General features: G+C 37.2%; 1 protein-coding gene across 1 annotated transcript in view; it reads right to left on the bottom strand.

Annotated features, from left to right (window-relative positions):
• LOC145690859 (uncharacterized) overlaps positions 1–23,799 on the bottom strand; it is a 41,994-nt gene that overhangs the window by 10,480 nt on the left and 7,715 nt on the right. Inside the window, exon 2 of the mRNA XM_081766228.1 lies at positions 23,345–23,544. Coding sequence (XP_081622354.1) covers positions 23,345–23,535 — 191 coding nt within the window. The 5' untranslated portion in view covers positions 23,536–23,544. The remainder of the gene's footprint in view (positions 1–23,344; positions 23,545–23,799) is intronic.

The raw sequence follows: 23,799 nt of genomic DNA, 5'->3' as shown, positions 1-23,799 counted from the left end.
CATTTGAACTCGAAGCCGGGACTAATTGGCTACAAATGCGACTCACTCACGAAAGACTCCTGATAAAATTACGTTGTACTAATCTTTACATACTTGTTAATATAATTGTCAAGAGTCATTTCAGAAGAACAAAAAGATAAACAGTTGCACAAGTGAAACCATTATACAGAATTACATATGGACAATTTCAAAATACTGCAGAGTACAGAAGAACTAATTTAGTTCAAGTTAGTTCACTACGACTTTTATTAATCCAAGAAATACAACAATTTAATTTGCATATCAGTAAGAAAAGTGAATAATAAAGATACGAATTATTTGAGTCTACTTTGGCTCTGACCCATTTATACATAAATAGATACCAAAGATACTTCTGATTTCAATAGATGTTTCTCGTGGGATTTCTATGACAACCCCCCTCCCTCAAAAAGAAAGTACAGCAATTCGATGTATTTTATCAATAGTAAACATTAAAAGAGAAACAATATTTAGAATTTTCCTTTGATTACAATTGCATAATAATAATAACAAACTATAAAAAATCAGAAAAGGAACATTCATAAACTTATAAAAAATTAAAAAGAAACAAAAGTTGCTTTCGTAATATAATCTTTTTGAGTAATGAATAAGGAATTTAGGTCTGAATATAATATGAATAATATATGGGAGTGAAACGTGATAACCCACAAATGTGTTTTCATCAAGATTTTACGAACACTTACACTTTTACGATCATTTTTTTTTTTTTTTTTTTGTTTGTTTGTTTGTTTTTTGGTTTAAACCAGTTTCTTTTAACCAGTCAATCCTGCTCTTTAGGCTAAGAGAGACGGACGATTAAGGCAAATGTATGATGATGGAAGAATTTGTTGGTTTTAAGAATATTAGTTGCACGAGAAACGTTTTAAATTTGTAATACACTAAATAAATAAATAAATAAATAAATAAATAAATAAATAAAATAAAAGTGCTGCGAAGTAGATTGTTGTTGTTTATCGAACTTGAGATTGAAATACATGACATGAATTAGGGAAAATGTCAAGTGAGTTTAGGTGTAAATAAGTAGTAGATGTTGATGTGATTTAGGGTGTTGGAATATTACGATATTGTAATTAGAGTGTGTCATGAGTTATAAGTAGGGACGTGAAGTTTTCGTTTTAACGATAACATCGAAAACTTGAAAATGGAAAAATAAAGTATATAAATATACATAAATGTATGATAGAAGGCCGTTTTTGGTGTTTTTAAATCGCGAAATAACGCGAATTTGGTACCTTTTTCAAAATAACACAGAAATGCACTGCATAAAGCGATAGATTTGCGAAATCGCCCTGTTGGCCGGTAATACTAATAAAATAACACAAGTTTCCTTTGTAAAAAAAAAAAATGTGATTCAGAGAAGACCATCAGTCCTGTTATTTTTAGATCGGTTGGTCAGTGAAAGTTTGCCCCTGAGATTTTGCTGCCTGTACTCTTGAAGCAATATCTCTGCCAGCTTCCAACATTGATTCTGAAAGATATTTTTCAGAATACAACTCCGTAGGCAGGCAAAACCTTAAAGATGAAAATGTAGAAATATTGATAATTTTGTCCTTTCAAAAATAAGAAACATTGAAAAAGCTATAAATTCACCATTAAGTGAAAACGTGTGTTGATAATTATATGAATTGCGTTTTAAAAAGTATATTGTGAATTGATCGTTTTTTGAAGTGAAGAAAATATTAAGAAACACTGCAGTATGGTTTTAAGTCGATATATGTATTAAAATCATATATTAAATAAATCCAAGTTTAGGAGGGATGTCGAGCCAATTTTTTCTCAGACGGTGAGTCCAAATATATAATTTATTCTTTTAAATTTAAGATGTCAAAATTTAAACGTATTCGTTTAATTTTAAAATTTTATTTTAATTACCTTTTACAGACCACTTCCTCTATTTTATAATCTACTTGCTTTACGAAACCATTACAGAATAAAGCAAATAACCCCTATTCACTTGTATTAAATCGCGAAAACTAAAACCGATTTTGGGCAAAAATAACACCGATTTCAGGGATAAAATAAAACAAAAACTTCACGTCCCTAGTTATATGAATGAAAGTATTTGAAAGAGAAAACAGGGTTGAGACATGTGAAAGTTATTGAATTTAAATATATCTATTGTTTTACTGTTTCGTGAAATAATTTGGTAGAAATTACTTTTAATAAATATGGTAAAAAGAAGTTTAACAGAATTAATGGAATGAGAATGTGTGAGGTACCCCGAGAAAACCCAAGGATATGATGTTGTCCACCACAAACTTACTTGATCAGGGATCGAACGAGGGACACCATGCACAAGAGATAAGCGCTCTACCACTGAGCTAAGCATGTCACTCAAGTAATAGAAAACAATTGAAAAATACCATCGGTGGAAGAAACAATGAAAATAGACAAGTTTTCAATCCTGGAAAATGAATAATGCAACCAGTAAATCTTCAGGGATATTTCGAGAACTCTTCACACAATATAAGAATAGCCTAGTAGAAAAAGAAGAATGAAAGTGCGGAGAAAGACAAGGTACCAGAACACACCATTAATCGCCCGGAAGCAGAAAACAACCAAAGAAAAGTGGCACTGAATGAAATAACTTGATTTGATATAATCACGAATGGAAATCTACAAGCATTACAAGAAATATGTAATAAAAATTTTGAAGATTTACAGAGGAAAGCAAATGTAGGATTGAGATAAGCAGAAATGAATCTAAATCTCAATCCTCAATATATAAGAGAATGTCACTTTGTGTCTGCACGCAATAACTACTAAAGCAATTAAAATAATTCTTGGCACTATTTTCAACCTTAGACCTCCCAAGGATCTTATATTTGATTGACACTTTTTGTCATGGGAGTGAGGGGATGGGTGAGAATGGGTCAGATGTAAAAATTATCGAAAAAGATTTATATTAGTGTCGAATCCATAGTTTGTTTCGGGTCGCTGAGATGAAGTAGTGACACTTTCGATGCCGTTTAAGTCCGAATTCATCCTTCATCGGCATGGGAGGTTAGGAAAGGGGAAGAAAAAAAGGTTAACATGTACAAATAATCGAAAATGACCGATATTAGTGCCCAAATCCACTGTTTCCGGAGTAGCTAAAATGAATAGTGCCAGTTCCAATGCCGTTTAAGTGCAAGTTCAACCCCATCGGCACAGAGATGAGAAATGCGGATGAGAAGGAGGTGACATATCGGATTTTTCTCATTATACTTCTTATTGGAATGTGAATCCTCAGAGGATTTACTTTCCCTAAAAGGCCGTGGTGGCTCAGTGGTAGAGCGTTCACCTCTGGAGCGTTGGATCCCTAGTTTGATCCCAGCTTCCACCATGTAAGCTTGTGGTGCACAAACGCCATGTGCGTGGGTTCTCTCGGGGTTCATCCGTTTCTTCCCACTTTCTTCATTCCGCCATATTATTCATTTCTCATCATCACCGTCCTCCTTAACCTCGCTGCATAATTGTGGGACGTCAAGGTAAATATTTCATTTTCCTATTCTCCCCATCCGAAGGAGGAGGAATTTCAGCTAGTACTAGCCTAAAGCGAACAGTTTAGCGTACTATCAATAATACATAGTATAGTAATAATTGTGACTGTGTTCTGTGAATCTATCAAGTTGTAGTGGTCGTGGTAAGGGTCAGGAAATCCGACCTGTTCAGATTCTAACGTGAATTATAGTGTGTTAAGTGAAATCGTGTGCTGCTGACAAAAAGTGTGGGCAAAGAAATAGTGGAGGAGGAATAGTGGAAAAATACGTATCAGCGAGGAAATTCGATTACGGTAAAGAATAAGAAATGACCCCGATATATGTTGATTACTTACAAAATCCTGTTGTGATATTTCTTGCGTAGATTTAACACATTTATGCTTCCCAGAAATAGGATGACAAGCTCTAAGGTGGCGATACGTTGTGGAGCACTACTGGGTTTGCTAGAATCAATCAGCAGCTTTTTTTTATTGCATTACACACTTCCTAGGTTAGTTACTTAGGCACTGACATATGGTGTTCTATTGTCAATTTGTCTAATATGGCCTCACTACAGACGTTGATATAGTCCAAGATTAAACTTCATTCTTGTCCATAAGTAGCCATCGTACACTGATGACGTTTTTTAATATTTTTTCTTTTTTTCTGATGCTTATGTTTAAATTTTGTATAATTTAAAGCAGTTAGTGTCTGATGAAGATAACGTTAAGTTGTCGAAACCGTTACACTGTATTTTAGTTTTAATAAATAAGTGTATATGCTCTGGTCAGAATTGTTAATTATTCCTAAAGAATCAGAAGTTAGTGAAAAGTCGAACTGATGGTATTCTACTAGAAGAGAGTACTGTACGTCTAAATTAGTGTACGACGAAGAATAACCTCTACGGGGAAGGAAATGCAAGAAAAAATAAATCACGATACTCTGGTACTAATACAAGAAAATGGTCTCAATGTATTCAAAAAAAAAAAAAAAGAATCTACACTATAGTCTTGGTGTTTATGAACGATAATTATAACTATAAAATACAGAGAAACACGAACAGGCAAGGTAACTGTATTTCTTGAGTGTTTATATCTATGTAACTGCGTGTCTTGTTAATGCGTATGTATCCCTATATTTTAATAAATGATGAATAAGTAGAAATAGAAAATAATTCAAAGAGAGAAGACAAAAAAGTATAAATGTATGGTCTGGTGTTACTAATCAAGCACCAGACTAGATTAATAGGCGTAACTAGCAATTCTTAAATTTTCCAGGAGAGCACAAAACTAATGCCCTTATTCAATTAACCAACATGTTCACACACTATTTCTGGAGACAGGCGTTCGGTACGGAGCAGAGATATTACCTTAAGCACCTAGACACATACTGACATGCTCAGAGTTGCAGAAAATATATATATATATATATCATTTTATCGTAAACAGGTCGATATTTCTTCAATTAGTTCTACTTCAACGCATTAGGAAATTTGTGTCAAAGAAACAAACACACACAAAAAAAAAAAAAAAAAAAAAAAATGAAGAGATTATTCGAAAACACGGTACAGGTACCGACTGAAATGAGACTTTACGAAAAGACAATGGCAGAGAAGAATGGAAGATAACACGAAAAGTTAAAAACTTAATGACTGGACCGGGATCTCCGGCATACTGTGACGATACGTAGTGTTTAAAGTGCCGCGGTGGCTCAGTGGTACAGCGTTCACCTCCGGTGCATGGGGTCCCGGGTTCAAACCCTGCTCCCACCAAGTGAACTTTGTGGTGGACAAACACCGTATGCATAGGTTTCCTCGGGGTTCTCCCGTTTCCTCTCACTTTCTTCATTCCACCATTTTACTCATTCTCATAATCACCGTTTCCTCTAGCCTAGCCGGCATAATCGTGGGACGTAGAACTCAAGAATTTAATTTCATTTCATTCACTTTTTCACTCTTTGCGTGTTATTGAATCCGCACCTACAGAGGATCTGATGTGTAAAAAAATTGGCTGTTTTCTCTTTTCATTAATATATAAGAGTGAAAGATATATAAGTATATATATTTAAAAAAAAAAAAGCATTACAACAGTTGTATTCGTGCTTTGCTAATGTTGAAATTCGTCTTTAAATTTTGGCCATCTAAGAAGCACATTCGATTCGCTACGTGATTTCTTTTTCTTGGAAACATTTGCAGATTACCTAATCTTTTGTTCATTTACTTTTATTTTATTTTTATTTTTATTTTTTTTTTTTTTTTTTTTTTTTTTTGGATCAAAACATCCAATATATTTCAATAAAAAAACTTATTGTAGGCCTTATATTTGGAGAACTACATATAGTGTAGCCGAACCCAAACTATCAGTTAACTCAATATCACGTGATTATTCCGTAGAAAATACAAAATCTCGATTTACGGGCCGTTGAAGATTTTGTGACCCCTGATCCAAAAAAAAAAAAAAAAAAATATTGGCCAAGATCGCAATCTTTTGATGCATTTTTTAGACCATTCCTAAAATTCTTGTTTCTAGATGGCCAATAAGTTTAAGATCAACTGCATCGATACATGAAAAGACACAAAAACTTACTATCTATTGGAGGTAACTTGACCAAAGATACAGAATGAGATAGTGCTATTTACAGTTTTCTCTCTCTGTATTCACTGTCAGCAACCATAAACAACATCTGCTCTCACACAGTTTATCCTGTTCCGACACCACTTAACTGTCGGGATAGAAACGAGAGGCACCTAAAAGGTGCGGGATAACAATACCAAATTTATAGCAATAAAGCACATATTAAATGGGGGCGACTCCACCACTAGTCTTAGGCGACTAGAACCATAAGCAAAATTGGACAAGATAATGAATATGAATTTACTGTTAAAATAATTTGAAAATAACCAATGCATTTTCATTGAAAATTGGTAGCAATAAGGGCGTTAAGGAATAGAAGGTAAGCAAAGGAATAGCAACTAATTTTGAACAGTCTCACCCTAATTCGAAGTAGTTCCAATCTCCTCCCTCTTACTCATAGGTGATGTTTAGGCGCTGTCCTCGAAGTTCCAGTAACTTGCAGGTTGGGTTGTCCTGATGAAGTCCATGATGAGAACTTGGCATTGAATGCCGGACCCCAAAGGAAGGGAGACTCCGATGTGCCTCGCGTCGTGGTTGAGATCCAAAGACCAAGATCGTGCTCTCTCAATTGCTTTTGACCTGACTGTCCCTTTGACGTCAGAATGAGATGATGTTGACACCACAGAGTTTCCTGAGCGTGGTCGATTACCCAAAACTGACATTGACCAAGTCCATGTTTCTACATGTCGTCGACTCAACACAAAATTCTCAAACTTGCTCCTGAGATTGCTAACGTTGTCAGGTAAACGAACTAAAAAGAGACTCACCTGAGTCAAAGTACTTACTTCTGTATTTATTACTTCCTTGTTGTAACATCGTGTCGTGGGTAAACGAACGAAACGGACAATGTCTTGTAGTAGCCTGACTATGAGGGGCCAATGAGGTCGAACCAATTGAGAGAAGCAATTGATCTAACAAAGCAAATTAAAAGCGTCGCGTGTGAGACTGTTTGGTAGGCAAAAGGTAATAGGAAGTTGCTACCAGTGTTTATTACAAATTACAAGTACAAAGACTTCCTCAATAACAGAAAAGCAATAGTTGATTAATCTTTCAATGCAAAGTCAGATTGCGAAGTACAACAGAATATTGGTGTTAATAACATCAGGCAGTGAACTCTTGAAGGCTGCTTGGCTTCCATGGATGACTGGTTGAATTTCCACATGAAATAAAGATGTCCTAGCTTGTCCTTACTTCATATCCTGTAACAATCCATTCATTTTCTGAATTACCAGGACACTGCTGAATCGACAGTCGAACCTAGACGGTACATTCATACCTTTTTTTCCTCTACAAATTTATAGCAATTTTCTACGTGCAACAGATGCCATTTAGTGGAATGAGGAAAGTGGAAGAAAACGGGAGAACCCCCACAAAATCCATAGACATGATGTTGTCCACTACAAGGTCACGTGATCTGGGATCAAACCCGGACTCTTCGAGCTGAAGCGTGAGGATAACATTCACTTAATCTAGAAGCAAATGTGATATATGCACAAGCACAGCACAAAACGGTTCGAAATCGGTTTTGGACTTTGACAACGAGCTACCAAGACAACGCAACAAGATGTTTCAGTTTTAAATTGTAGTAAACAATATGTCTCAAATAGTGTTCTCAAATATATCAATACGTCGAATATATTAACTGATTGAGTATAGAGCCAGAAAAAGATATTTCACAGTGTACGGTGAACAAAGAATCTTGATTGGTTAACTAGAGTTTTTCCAACTACAATTTTCAAGGAATTAACAGTCTTACCTATAACTTGGAAATTCGCTGATACTACGACACATTCCAGAACAGGTGATAGAAGCTATTCACGAAATCTCTATACGTGTTAAGGCTTAGTTTGATGAAACAAAAACAATGGTCTGATTATACTCAAAACCTTCCCCGCTGTACCATTGGTGCACGTGCTCCTGAGTTCTATTGTGCCCTTTACTCCGATGTTAAATGTTAAAAAAAAAAAAAAGAAAGAAAGAAATCAATCTCACACAAAACTTTCCTATTCATTTGGCGACGAAATTTTCTTCTGCTTATCTGATGAAGGATTTCAATCCGTCATTCCTAGTTCATAATACAATGTCCATACCTGCTCACCTTTAATTCAAACAGGACAAACTGGGGAACGGACGGGGCATATTATGAAGTCCTAAGGCTGTGTTCTGGGAAGTTTACGCATATTCCATTTAGTGTATTTTAATAATACATTTTAATGAGTTAAGTCACTATTTAATATATCTATATATATCTATCTATATATATCTATCTATCTATATATATATATATATATATATATATATATATATATATATATATATATATATATATATATATATATATATTCTGCTTATTTGATAAAAATACTAGGTGTTACCACTGCAAGCAGGCCTCTTTTTCTGAATGTTTCTCGTTTGCTTTGGAATCAAACAGGTTATGTTGTTCATATAGCGACGCATAACTTTCAAAAGCATACAGCAGTTATTCATAGACCTGGAAGCTCGTCTCCAACATCCAACCTAGTCTTCAATGTTGGAACTTTTCACATTTAAAGCCTTTTGTAGAAGAAATGAAATGTAACAGATGATAGAAAATTCAGCAGAAGAAGTTTAGATGTAAAAGTAATTATTTCTCTCTATCTATCAATGTGAAAATATCTAAATCTCTTTAGAAAATATTCAAAGTAATACACGACCAGTATAGTCCTCACTGAATGATTTGTTGTGCATATCATCTTGGGCTTAATTCGGTTTGGAGCACACATTACAATTACATTTATTATTACTATTTTCTTGGACGATACAAAAATACTTAAATATTTTATGTTTACTTAAATAAAATTGAAATGTAAAGCCACTTCCTTAGTATGGAGAATTCTTATATGATTATTCTTGTCGTAGCATGTGTAAGTAACAAGTCATACACTAAAGGTTGAACCGAAGAATCCTGAGAATAAAAAATTAATTACTTATCAGAAAATAGCGAAATTATTACCATATACACTATAAAAACTTTCACTAAACATATTGTCGGATAAGGAGGGACAAGCTGATGAACAGTGAAATAACTATGAAGCATTTAGATGAATACCATGTTCAAAAGCCAGGTCTTATACAGGCTGGAAGGGAACAGGACGAAAAATTTCGGGAGGTGATTCTACAACTAAAAACAACGAAAAAAGTTCAAATAAACATAGGTCCAACGCAGCGTTTTCGAGCAGCAGCCGTGCGACGTTTTACTTGCCTCCTTCTTCTAAGTGCAATATCTGCCAAACAAATAGAAATATTGACGTTGGGTCAAAAGAATGTAAAGAAAGTTATAAGCAACCAAAATGATGGCGCAATGAGAAAGGAGCAGAGCGAACTACACAAGGGGACTCCTCAAAGGGATAAGGGGGATTTACCAAATGAGATGCAGTAAGGAACGTGAAAATAAATAATAAGGTAAAAACGTAAAATGACCTGGTTATGTTTAGTGAACATACTGAATGATTGATTGGAATGTGCAATAGGGAGTCCGCACTGCAGCGTCGGGGAACAATATACGACAGTTGAGTTGATTTTGAGTTTAACGTCCTTTGCAGCAGCGGGGCTATATGAGAGATGTATACGACAGAATACACAACGAACGAGGTGGCTTGTTGGATCGACGCTACCAGTCACAACTACTGTTTCCGACAGCGTCCAAAACAGAAAAGTGGCAATATCAGGGGAGGGTGTTGATTATTTTCGGGAGTGATACCATCCTTCTTGCGTTACCGTCGGTTCAACAAACCACCTCATTCGTGGTGTATTATGTCGTATACATTGCTCCCCGACGCTGCAGTGGGGAATCCCCATTTGCACGTTTCAATCGATCATTCCGCACGTTCGCTAAACATAACCAGGCCATTTTATGTTTGTACATATTATTCATTTTCACGTCCCATACTGCATCTCATTTGGTAAATCCCCTTGTGCAGTTCACTTTGCTCCTTTCTGTTTGCGCCATTATTTTGGTGGGGTTGGACTTTTTTTTTTTTTAATTATTTATTCTTTTGACCGACGACAATATCCTATTTGTTCGACAGACATTCCGCTTAGAACAAGGAGACCGGCGAAACGTCGCACGGCTGCTACTTGAAAACGCTGTTGCGTTGGACCTATGTTTTTTGAACTTTTTTTCTTCTTTTTAGCTGTAGGATCACTTCCCGAAATGTTTCTGTCTTGTTCCCTTCTATCCTGTATATGTTCCGGTAGTGTTGATTCAGGTAAATAAAAAAGAAATGAGTTCAAAACTTCTTGAGTAGTACTTTCAAAAGTCTACACACACAAAAATTATAAGAAACGTAATGCATTGTGAGTGAACATTAAATTTTACTTTTAAATTAAGATATTTTTGCTGTTTTCTTTAAGCCTGCCTCATTGTGGAACTACGTTTGGTTACTGGATTGAAGAAGAATGAAAAGGCGATGTGCTAAACGTATCAAGAAACTGTCGGAAAAAATTAGAGTACTATAAAAAATGCTATGATGCTACAACGTCCCACAGGTAATTTTCTGTTGGGGAAACAATTCTGATTTTGCATGCTAATTCGAAGCCTAGTAAATCGACGTGTTTTAGCCAAATATACATAGGCACAGATGATACATTTAATAGGAACGGCTAGAACAACTATATTGTGAGACATTATTCTCTACACGATAAGAGAGCTAAGGACTCTATTAAATAATAACAATACTTTCGACAAAGTTGATATTTTCAAATATCTAGGATCAATATTTACAGATCAAAATCATATCCAAGAAGAAATTAAAGTTTCGACTAAAAACAGGAAATTCATATTATTATTCAGTTCAAAAATTTTGTCATCGGGAATTCTGTCGAGGAATTTGAAGCTCAAAATACATAAAACAATAATCATGCTTGTTGTGCTGTGTGTTTGCAAAACATGGTCGCTTATTCTTTATTAACAAAAAAAAAAAAAAAAAAAAAAAAAAAAAAAAAAAAACTGAAAGTAACTGAGAATAAAATCCTGAGGCCAATATTTGGACCCAAGAGGAACGGGAATGGGGAATAGTAGAAACTTAATAACGAAGAACTGTATAATATATACCTTTTACCAAATATGGTTCTGGTTGTAAAGTCTGTGAGGCTCAGGTGGGCAGATCACGTAGCCAGAATGGAAGAAAGCAGGAACACTTTCAAAGTTTTGACTGGACATCCTATCGGAAAACAACAATTAGGAAGATAATAGGGAGATGGGAGGACGATATTAAGATGGATCTCGCGGAAATAGGAATACAAAGTAAAAACTGGATCTAGTTGGCTAAGGACAGAAGGCAATAGAGAGCTTCTGTGAAAGCGACATTGAAACTTCGGGTTTAATACGCCATAAAGCAAGTTAGTTAGCTAATTTATTTAAAAAAAAAAAAAAAAGTGTAAACAAGTTTCCCAAGAGCTTACGAGCAGAAAAGTATTAAAATAAGGATAAGTAAGAAAGAAAATAAGGCTTGGACGAGAACAAGTTACTAGCAAAGTGAAGAATGAAGAACGAAGAATTTGTATAAGATACAAGAATTAAACAAAGACGACTACGAAACAAGTAAACAGATGAACAATTGAGAGTTGAGCATAATCACTAACATTATCTTAAATTCCTGTTTCTATCATTTGGGTCTGGGTGCGTATAAGGATCCTCCACCGACTTCTCTCATTATCCTCCCTGATGTATTATAGAAGATCACCTAATACACTACTAACAAAGACCAGGCGCTACATATGCATCCTCAACTCAGAAATCTTATGTATTGCATATTACAGATGTTTCCACTATTTTCATAACTACCTGTATATTTTGCACGTGATTTAGTTTCTAATTCAACAGTAAAAGTAAATAAAATGTTATTTTGCAAATTCTGAAGAAGTTTTTTGTTACTAAAGAATGTTAATGTTCAAATAATCTTCATTTGAAAGTTATAACGAAATCACAGGAATTGATTGCTTATTATCTTCCTTACCACCAAACAAAAACCTCGCTAACATTTCTAAGCAGGTACATTGAACAGTATGAAGGTATAAAACTTGTTCAATAGATTAGTAAGTTTGACTTGTGAACGGTACTGGTTGACTGACAAAGTTCCCAGACGCTCGATTCGAGAAGTGTGCTATTGTAGACAGAGCAGCAGATCGCCTGACTTCAATCCTATGGTCCTCAGTTCCAAGTCTTAGCTGTGTGCTATGCTGATCCTTGACAATAATCACATGAATATCTTTCATAATGGTTAATTAGTTCCGCACAATGCAAAAACTGAGATGTTCGAGGTGTATATCTATATCTATCTATCTATCTATCTATCTATATATATATATATATATATATATATATATATATATATATATATATATATGTATTTAAACTGAATTAGTTTGTCATAAATGATTCAATAAAGCGATATAAAGGAGAAAATAATTTTAAAAGCACTAAGAGGAAGAAAATCATTTTATAAAGTGTTAAAACGTTACTACGACGGCCGTCCAGAAGGTAAAGGATTGCGCATCGCGAGCGGCGCGGATTCCCCACCACTGCGATCGCGTGCGCGGCAGTAAGCTCCTTCCTTCCATTTGAGTATGAGTCGAGTCCCAATGCTGTGCGGTCACGCTACTTGTTTTTGCAGTGATTCAAAATGGCGACGCCAATCGAAAATCCCACCAAATGTGAAATACAGAGCGTCATTTGTTTTCTGAACGCGCAAAGAGTTAAGCCTATTGAAGTTTATAGGCAAATAAAGAACATTTATGGTGATAGTGCAATGAACGAGGCATTATGTTTAATCAAGGAAGGACCAGCGTGCGTGATGAAGATCGGAGTGGGAAGCCATCAGTTGTTATGGGAGAACTGAAGGAAAAAGTCGAAGAAAAAATACAGGAAAACCGGCGTTTCACTTATTCCCAAAACTTTAGGAATTTTTGGATGCAAAACAGTTCGCAAACGATGAGGAATTCAAGCGAGCAATGACAGCCTGGCTCAAATCTTTGGCGGCAAATGAGTATAACATCGGCATTGAAAAATTGGTCCCACGTTATAACGAGTGTCTTGACAACTATGCCGATTACATAGAAAAGTAGGGCAAGGTCCTGTGGCTTTGTAAATCAAGTTTTGTGCTGATACTTTTTGTTTTTATTTAGCCATGCCAAAACGTTCTGAACTTTATGGACGACTCTCGTATTATCAATAAAAATTTTGAAACCTGTGCCAAGCCAAGTAAATTATTGTTATATTCTTAATGGTAATTTTATTAGACAATAATTTGTTTGGTTAGCAGAGTTTGAACACCCCAACTTAAAAAAAAGAAAAAAAGATGGGTTTTATTGAGTAAAATTGAGTTTCATTAAATTTTGCACGTATATTTAAAGCCATATTCCTACTTACAGTACTCCTTAAGATTCATGTTCCATTGTATACGTTATAAAGAACGGAATTCCCTTGTAGAGTCGTAGTGGCTCCCCTCTGGCTCGGGTTCTTGGTTCGATCCTAGCTTCTTCCGCTAAATGGACTTTGTGGTAGGTAAACATCGTGTGCATGGATTTTCTCGGGATTCTCCCGTTTCCTCCCACTTTCGTCATGCCACCACTATCCATCATCACTATCTTCCTTAGTTTCGGTGTAATTGTGAGATATTGAACTACCAGTAAACTTATCATTAAAAAAAAAAAAAAAAAAAAGTCGCACAAGGAAATTTGTGATGCCCAATCTGCGTTTCGTGTTCCTTTATATTTTGATCTTTTAAAAAGAAGGAAGTAGATAATTTTGTAGATTAACGAAGAGGTAGGTAATTCTATATAATACAAAGCAAGAATAAAATCCCCCATTACATTCAAGATTCAAATCCCTTAACCAGCAGTCGTGACTGAAGATTTCTTTAGTTACCCTCGAAACATGCCAGGCGAATACTGGGATAGTACTCAAGTTCAGGACTCAGAGATTTTAAAAAATGTCTTTTTTACACGAACGATAATGATCTACTTAATAAAAAGTAGTTTTTAAGAGCTGAAATCTTTTTAAATCATTCTTATTTCCAGTTGCCAATTTCCTTTCTTACAATAGTTGAGTTGAGTTGAGTTTGAATTTAACGTCCCGTTTAGCAGCGAGGCTATATGAGACGTGGACCTACTGATTCCGAACCACATGAGCTCCCACCAGGAATCGAACCCGGGTCTCGAACCCAAAGGCGCGTACGCTAACTGCTTAGCCACGAAGGAGCTCTTTCTCACAATAGATTTTACGATTAAGAGGCCATTGTAACATATCGTAATTGTATTATACTCCACCAGATACGTAAGAATTCGGGAGTTCCAGATTTGATTGGCGTTCAAATTCAGAGGATAGAGGTATATTTTTAGTAATTTCCTTTCTTAAATAAAGTGTTTTCGATTTGTAATTAACCAACACTTGGAGCAAGACACTTTAGAGTTTGTTTGTACTAATAAGCGAGTGTGTACAAGATAACAAAAGAAGTTCCTGCCGTTCTAGAGCAGTGATAAACAAAGAGTAAAAGTATCTTTAGCTTTCGAAGTAATCCCCAGCATCCAACACCTTTAGCCAACGTTCCCACAGCTGCACAATATCCTGGTGATAAAACTCGGCGGTCTTGGATGCCCTCATTTGGGCAGGATCTCTAGTGGGCGAATATTGTTGTCGGGGGAATGAAAAAGGTGGTAATCTGTTGGCGCAAGGTATGATGAATATGGTGCATGGCACAGTGTCTCCCAGCCGAGGTGCTGAAGGGTCTCCTGTGTCTTTTTTGCCACATGTTACTTGGCGATTCACCAAAACCGGCTACTTCTGCCACAAAGTACGGTGCACTCTTTGCAAGTGCTGAGAGTAGAGGCCAGTACTGATGGTCTGAGCGCAGGTGAAAGGAGCTTGTAACGCACCATTTGCCGACAATTCCACCATACAGATAGCATTATCTTTTGTGAATGCAGAGATAGTCTTGAGGCGTGAGGAACAGGGTCATATGGCGATAACCAATATTTGTTATGATTGGGAGTGTAATAGAGAACCCACATATTGTCACCAGCGAACAAGCGATCAGAGATAAGCGTGTTCAGGTGCTAAGTGAGCAAGGACACACAGATTGTCCCTCGATGTTCTTCGTTGGCTGTCGACAATATGGGGTACCCACCTGCTTAACTTGTATGACTTCCCTATGCTATGCAGGTGCAGTTTAACTGTTTCAGCCGGAACATGAAACCTTTCTGCAAGTTCATCACACGTTAAACCATTGTCCTCCTTGATGGTTGCTTTCAGGGCCTCGTCATCCAACACATGTGGTCGTTCACTGCGAGGTTCATCAAGAAAGCTCACACATCCCGAACAGAATTTCTGAAACTAATGCCTGGCTGTGCATTCGTACATGGCATTTCCCGAATGCCTGGCATATACAGCGACTTGATGCGTCGCTGACAGGCATACTTTAAAGTCATACAACAAACACACGAACAAGCTGTTTAAATACCTCAATTTCTCTTCCACTGCTGTATGTGCGGAACATACATGTATTACTAACTGTCGATGGTCACACTAACTCTCGATCGCTTGGGAGACACAAACGTCATTTCGTTTCCTCTCTGTGAGCATATGATTACTGGGACGTCAGAAACGGTCAGAACTTTTCTGGTCACCTTATACTAGAAAAACAAAGCAAATGTAGTCGCAACGCTTTTTATTCCAGACTAGCTGAAATGCCTGTTCTTTGCACAGGGAGAATTAGGTTCCAGGGAAACATCTGAGCCTTCTCTCCCCCTCAACATACACATATCAGTGCCAGTGTACTAACTGAAACTTCGCAAGATATTTACTTTTGGTATAAACTTTGAACTACCTTCGCCCCTAAAATACGCCCTTTACGGAAAGTTACATGATAAAATCCCACCTTAAACTCTATTTAAAAAAATCATTTCAAACTATTCACCCATTTCCTCGTGACGCATTCACAAACAACAGGCAACGTCGACTGAAATGTGAAGGAAGAAATTATAGGAGTTGTCTTCCTTCTCCTCTTATTTTTAATAGGAAGTTCATATATTGAGTCTCATCTTGTTAACTTGACAGACTCAGAAAATACTTTATTTTTTCTGAAATTTTGAACAGCTTTTTTTTTAAAAAAAAATCAAAATATCCTATATATTTTGAACAAAAGTTTTCTTGTATGCCTTATATCTAGAGAACTCGCTTAACCCAGTATGATGTACTTATTTCGTAAAAAATACGAAAACTCAATTTAGGGGCCATTCAAAAATTTTGTGACCCCTGAACGAAAAACTAATTATTGGCCAAGATCGCAATCTTTTGATGCTCTTTTCTTTAAAAAAAAAAAAAAAAAAAAAAAAAATCATAAAATTCTTGTTATATTAGGATGTACTCTTTAAATCAAAGTAACATAATAAAACAAAGCTCAAGACAGGTACTAACCATGTTCCAAAATTCATTTGAAACTGTTCAACCGTTTCGCCGTGATGCGATCATAAAACCCAGACAACATCAATTTCAATGTAAAGAAAGAAATTATAAAGAATGCTCCCTAACCCCCTTAAAACGGGAATTCTCAAAATCGATATGACACAGGTTCTAACTTGAGAGAATTGAGATACTCAATTCCACGCACGGATTCTGACCCTCCGCTCCTCTCTTTAGAATACACATTTTAACCCTTTTCAGATATATCGTAGTTTTTACTACGAAATGATAGTGTCTTCAAAATTCGATTAAAAGAGAACTAAGAAAACTATTTAGTTTTTTTTTTTTTTTTTTTTTTTTTTTCATTTTACAAGAGAGGGGGCATGGAAGAAAGCTTTGAAAGGGTCTATATGCTACCGAGAGTCGGAACATAGGGGGGTATGGCGTCATCACTTTACACATTCCCTTTTTTAAGGTCTAACTTCAACATTTTTTTGGTCAGCTTCTCTTTAATCTTAGATTTCTGAAAAGTTTTACACTCTCAGTGGAACATTCAGTTTTTATCTGAATTTTTTCGGATCTCTTCGTCAACACAGAAGGAGGATTCAGAGGCGCTAAAGGGTAAAAAGGGTCCACTCGGGTACATGATAGGGACATGTGAGTGGTACTTCCTGAAAGCCTACCCGATTCTGAACAAAACAACGTATGAATCATCATTCTACGATAATTAGGGACGTGACAGGAATTTTTTTTACATAATATCCTTTTTGTTACTACTGTAATTTGGAGCGCTTTACGCGCTTTTCCCATATAGGAAAATATTTTTTCCGACCTTAGTATTGAACATAGGAGACTGGTATTTGTCACAAGTAATTAGTACCACAAGTACTATTTTTGCAAGTAATTTCCAGATTTGTATGTGTACCCAGGGCCGCGGCAGAGGGCCCCAAAATGGGAAAAAGGGATCTTTTTACAAAAAAATCCCAATTTTCCTTAATGTTTTCCTCCTTAGGGACGTCCAAGGGACATGTGAGTGGTAATGTTTGAAAGCTTACTCTATTCTGAAGAGAACGACTATCATCCTACGATAATTAGGGACGTGTCAGGAAATTTTTTGAATATATATCCTTAAAAAAGTATTTTTGCAAAGAGGAAAATTATATAGATTTTTTTAAAAATAAATTTTGAAAGGACAAAACCTTTTTTTTTTAGGTTGCTTACAAAATGTTTTATATTTCAACACAGCACACATGTGCAGGAGAGCCGAAAGTTTTTGGTTTACAGTAATGCTTATCCCCCTGCCCCCTTTACTGAGCCTTCTTTGTTGTCAACGCTAAAAAATTAAAACCCAGGCGAGTTAAAAGGCAGGCTCTTATCAAGTGCACGTGACAAATGACAACACGTCATTTCTTTTTCAAGCAGAGTAAAACAAAGCCAGCATTGTGGACACCAGAGTACACCAGCCTGCCCACGCTTCCCTCCTCCCTCCAAGCTTCCACCCACCCCTGTTTTATGATACTTTTTCCTTGTTGGTCCCATTACGGTAGAGAATTCTGTGAAAGAAAGTGTGCGTCTGAGTATTTTTGTGTTCGTGTGCAGTGTTGTTGTGTACATTCTTTCGAGCAGGGTTTCGAAAAGTTGACATTTTCTGAGGGTACTTGCGTGTATCGTTGGTTCGAGTTCCATTTAGTGTCTTTGCTAAACTGATCATGACTCTTTCAGACGCTCACACTCGCGAGGCTCTGGAAGGCTTTGATACAGACGAAGAGCGGGATGATAATGATTTCTAGATGGAAGATGAGCGAATGGAGAGGGTTGGGGAGGAAGGTGATGATGTTGGCCCGGTAGTACATTTGTCCGAAGGAGAAGGCGGTCAAGAATCTTCTGATGACTCTGTTGCTCAACCTTCAACCAGTACAGGTAGGCGCCCCAAGCGACCTCGTCGGCAACTTCGTCAACCGAGACATGGGGCGGGCTCGCTAGCCGGGACGCTCAAGACATTGGATGAAGATTAATCACGGGAGTCAACAGAATATTCGACAGCCCCAGGTTCCACCTTTTACTGCAACACTTGGGATGAAGAACCGCACTCTCAGTCGGCCAGATGTGCGACCAATTGACTTGTTTTTCCTTTTCGTGACTAAGGAACTTCTCGAACTTGTAGTGGAACGGACCAACTTGTACATCGATCAGGTTTTTCAAACTCTTGGTCAAGGTACAAGGAGGAATCATGAAGCATCTATCTCTGTAGAGGAACTCTGTATATTCCTCGGTGTATGTCTATAAATGGGGACGTCTCGGCGTAACAAATTGATAGACTATTGGATTAAGAAGGGACCGAAGCATTCTCCATGGTACCACCAAACCATGTTTGTATATCGATTTCTTTTTATTCTGAGACACCCACACTTTGAGGATAAGAGCAAGAATCCTGATCCTCATTCCCTAATGTATGACAGGTTGTGGAAATTCAGGCATTTCTTTGACAAGATAAATGACAGATTCATAACAGTATACTACCCAAGTCAGTTCGTAACTGTCGATGAGGTCATTGTCCTGTTCAACGGGAGGGGTGCGTTTAAACAGTACATACCAAAGCATAAAAGATTTGGAATAAACATATTTCAAATCTCTGATGCTCTTGGTTATACTCACAACATGGAAGTAAACCTTGGGAAATTGGGAGAAGTGACTCAGTCAGAGCACTCTATCACACACGACCTGGTAATGCGGTTGTCACGAGAGCTGAAACAATTTGGCCATACTATTTATATGGACAACTTTTGCAGTTCCCCTGACCTCTCCGACGAACTTGCATCATGTGGAATTCGAGCATGTGGGACAGTGAATCCTAGAAAAAAAGGAATGCCCCCTAACTTTGGTCCCAAGCAATTGAAACTAAAGAAAGGGGACATTCTATCTTTCTGGGTTTTATAAAAAAAATTAAAAAAAAAAAAGACACTGGGTTCTGTCGAGTTTGCGAAGATTCTAACAATCCTTTTGATTACGCACAAACTTTAATCTTTGTTTATTGATAATAGTAACGTTTTAGCACTTCATAACATTCATAACACTCTATCTTTTAACGCTTTTTGGAAGTCGGTTAATATTATTGAGTTAACGCTATCACCCGCTGAGGAGTTCCACGGTGTACCTTTAAAGATTATAATCAGATCTTAAAATTTACAGAAGACTACCGCGAAATCATGCCTTTTGAAATATATATATCAAAATATGTGCATCTGTGCCGAAGTGATGTGTAAATGAACACACAATGAAATTGGTGCGTTACATTGTTACAGTATTAGTCTCCCCCCTGGTCTGGTCCACGTGGTCGGAGAAGAGAATAAATAAAACTTAATTTCACAATTATTCATTTTTATTAATCATCCACATAGCCTAAAGGGCATAATCGTAGAACGTTAAAGTGAAAATCTCATTTCATCTGTTTTTCCAAGAAATATCATTAGATTCTATTTAAATTTATCTGAGACCACCCAGAAAGTATATTCTTTCAAAGAAATAATAATCATCAAAATCGATACATCTATGCTCAGTGAACACACCTGTAATATATATATAAACGTGTCGAATTGAGAATTTGGTTAGTGAACGCATCTTCAGTGCGGGAGAGCCGGATTCGACGGCGATGCGAGCTTATGTCATTCGAATCCCACGTTAAACTCCCAATTCACAGTCTCATATGGCCTTGCTGCTGAAACGGACGCTAAACTTCAATCCAACCAAAGAACCAGTTAAGAAAATGTATAATATACCAAAATGAAACGAAATAAAACATAGCACTCTATACAGGGTGTTTCAAAACAACACTGACAACGTTTAGGAGGTGATTCCTCACATGAAGATAAGACGAAAAGTATAGACCAGCTTCGGTGCACAAATGCCTCCTTTCGGAGTTATACGTACCGAAAACATGAAAAAACGAACTTTAAGAATCCATAGCTCCATTACTATGTGACCTACAGAAGTCGGGTCAAGATTTCACTTAGGAACTAGTATATGCTGTATCCAAATATCCATGTTCCAGAATCCTTCCGTACTTGAGCAACCATTTTTATAGAGATAGTTGGTAAGTACTTCAAATTATATGCCCATAGTCAAACAGCCTCTACAAAAATTGTTGCGTGAGTACCTTAGGATTCTGAAACATGTATTTTTTGATAGCCCACATATTAGTTCCTAAGTGAAGTCTTGACCCGACTACGGTAGATCCCACAGTATCGGAGTTATAGACCTTTAAAGTTCAGTTTTTCGTTTTCAGCAGCCCATAGCTTCGAAAGGAAGCATTTATGCACCCAGCCTGGTCTATACTTTTCGTCTTATCTTGCTGTCAGGAATCACCTCCCAAACGTAGTCGGTGCTGTTTTGAAACACCCAGTATATGTGGTAAGTATCAATCGGTATAAACAATACTGAAATAAAAGAAAAATCTCACCTCTGAACTGGAAAAGACCCGAATTCCTATATCACGCTGAAATACTCAGGTTGTTGAACTGTCTCTACAAATTACTATCACTGAGCAATACACGTTTATGGAATAATTCCATCAGAACACAAAAAGGAGTGGATTTCTCTCTAATAACTTAATTGCTTAACAACTACTCTGCAAGAGGGAGATAGGTTTCGAGTTGAGTTGATTTTAGTTTAGCATCCCTTTCAGCTGCGAGGCTATATGAGACGTGGACCTACTGATTAACGTGGAATCCGAACCACATGCGCCCTCGCCGGGAATCGAGCCCGGGTCTCCCGCGCCAAAGATGCGTACTCTAACCGCTTAGGCATGAGAAAGCTCAGGGAATAGGGTTCGAGTCCCCGCCATTCCAACAGACAGCCATATTTTTGATATACACGCTGCTACTTAGGAGCTTATTTATAATAGCTACTTGTTTTATAAATACATGAGGATTACAAGTTTAATGATGTCTCTTGTATATATGCCACGAAACGGAACCAGTGCTTCTCGCTTACACATATAAGTTGGATATCTAACTACCTCACAGAAAATGAACTTTGACACTATGCGCATGCGCTGTAATGAAAATGGACCCACGGTTATGCACCTTAGGGCTAGGCTAAACGAGACGGGTGATTCATGAAAATGAACGGTTGTTCACCACAAACTCAATTGGCCTAGGATCTACTCTGGAAGCCTCGCACCATAAGTGAGTGCCCTACCCCTGAACCACCGTGCCTCCCAGCGCCTGTACTATGGCAAGAAGAATAGAGTATTATATAAACTGGAGATCTAGAGTATAGCCACGATGTACTCGAAAGCAGAATAATGGAGTCTTGGATAAAGAATGAATATGCCTGCAGCTGTACAGCACAAGTGACATCGAGGTCTTCATGAGAAGTGTGGAAAATGTACGCTGCCTTACAGAATAGTGATCCAATGAATAAAAACTTCAATGAGAAAGCAAAGTGTGGTAGACAAAGCTCGCCCGGATCGCAGCAGTGTCAGTGAAGAGGAAGTGTAGGCTGTTATCACATTACTGAAGCCCTACGACGAGATACAGGATTATCGTTCATGCTCTATATTCTGAAATAAAGTCTGGACATAAGAAATTTTGTATTACAGTGAGATACACACTATTTGAAGAAAGTGCAGAAATGGCAAAGATACGACGCTGGTCTAACCCACTTGGAGCGCTATGAACACCAAAGAGCTTTTTTATGCCGTTCCATTACGATGGGTGACTGATTCGCCATGTATGTGCCATTGAGCCTGAAACGCCAACAAGAATAATTGGCGTCATTATGGGTTACCACGAACGTCAAAAGTTCGTCAAAATCACAGCAATATTAAAGTTATGGCGATTCTCGTGTATGACTGTGATGGTGTTATCCTAACACATACTGTGCTTCAAGGATAGGTCGTTAATGCATAGTATCACTGCTAATTTTTGAAACATAACTGCGATCAGTGTTACGAAAGATGCTGGAACATTTTCTGCAGAATTTTTTCGTTATTTGGAAGGGTAATGTTCTCGGGTGCAAGTGGTGCAATCTGCGTTTAATTCGTTCGCTCGATGGGTCCGTGAAGCGCCGTACCGTCCACCATGCTTTCCAGACATACGCCTTTGAAATCTTGATTTGAGTTTTAAGATAAAAGAGCCATTTTATGGTATTCGTTTCCAATTTTTCCGCAAATTTCTCAACCAACACACTGCTCCATTCGATTCATCAGCAGAACAGGTGTTGCTACAGGTATACTACGATTTATACACCCTTAATGGGTACCCCGAAGACCAGTAAAAACTCGCAGAGGTATCTCTTTAATGAACGGAATAACTGAGGATATTTCCTGCATCAGGTCGTCACTTCCGATGAAATATTGGTGTACAACATGACAATCGTAAACGGTGAGAACACTGACAATCAATAAGTAGTTGCCACTATTAAGGTTCCAACTCCCATAATAAATTAAATAATCGTATATACTGAAATATCTACTTTGTTAGATCGATTCTCTAACTAGCAGTACGAGGTGGCCAATTTACGCTTCAGGAATAGCTAAGTACACAAATATATACTGAAATAAGAAGTTGTGTCACTGGTATGAATTGGCAGACTTTCATTAAGGAGGTGGAAGATTAGGTTTAGAGCCTCGCTGACTGGACGATCAGATTTTCTTGCATTATCAGAATCATGAAATCAGCCTGTCTTAATTGAAGCGATATTAAAACCCTGAAATATTTAGGATAAAAATATTGTGTACATTCCCACATAATGCAACTGAATGTCACAGTTACCTGTTTGCATCGTCCTCCACAGCCATGGTCGCTGAAAACGCATGAGATAGACCTCCACTCTTCGCCATCATATTGCTTGTATCCTGAAGGTTTGGTGCGACAAAGTGAGTACCACACTTGGAACTATCAAAATTGCTTCTAATAGACGGGTTCTCTATGCTATTTTCTATCTTCTTTCCTGATGATTCCATTCGCAATTCCTGCAACAGGAGAAACATAAAGCAGGTTATAATGGAGGGAAGAATGTACTAGTTGAAATTATACTCAGAGTGTTTCAAAACAACGCCGATAACGTTTCGGATGTGATTCCTGACACCAATAAGACGAAAAGTATAGAGCAACCATGGTGCAGTAATCCGTCATTTCGGAGTTATAGCCTGCCTAAAACATGAAAAATGAACTTTCAAGGTTCATAGCTGCAATATACTATGGGACTACCGTAGTCGAGTCAAGAC

Source organism: Thermobia domestica, chromosome 7, assembly GCF_964235325.1.
Source record: "Thermobia domestica chromosome 7, izTheDome1.hap1.1, whole genome shotgun sequence".
NCBI classification, from domain to species: domain Eukaryota; kingdom Metazoa; phylum Arthropoda; class Insecta; order Zygentoma; family Lepismatidae; genus Thermobia; species Thermobia domestica.
The sequence above is the reverse complement of the archived record's forward strand: the minus strand, read 5'-3'. Positions and strand labels throughout refer to the sequence as shown.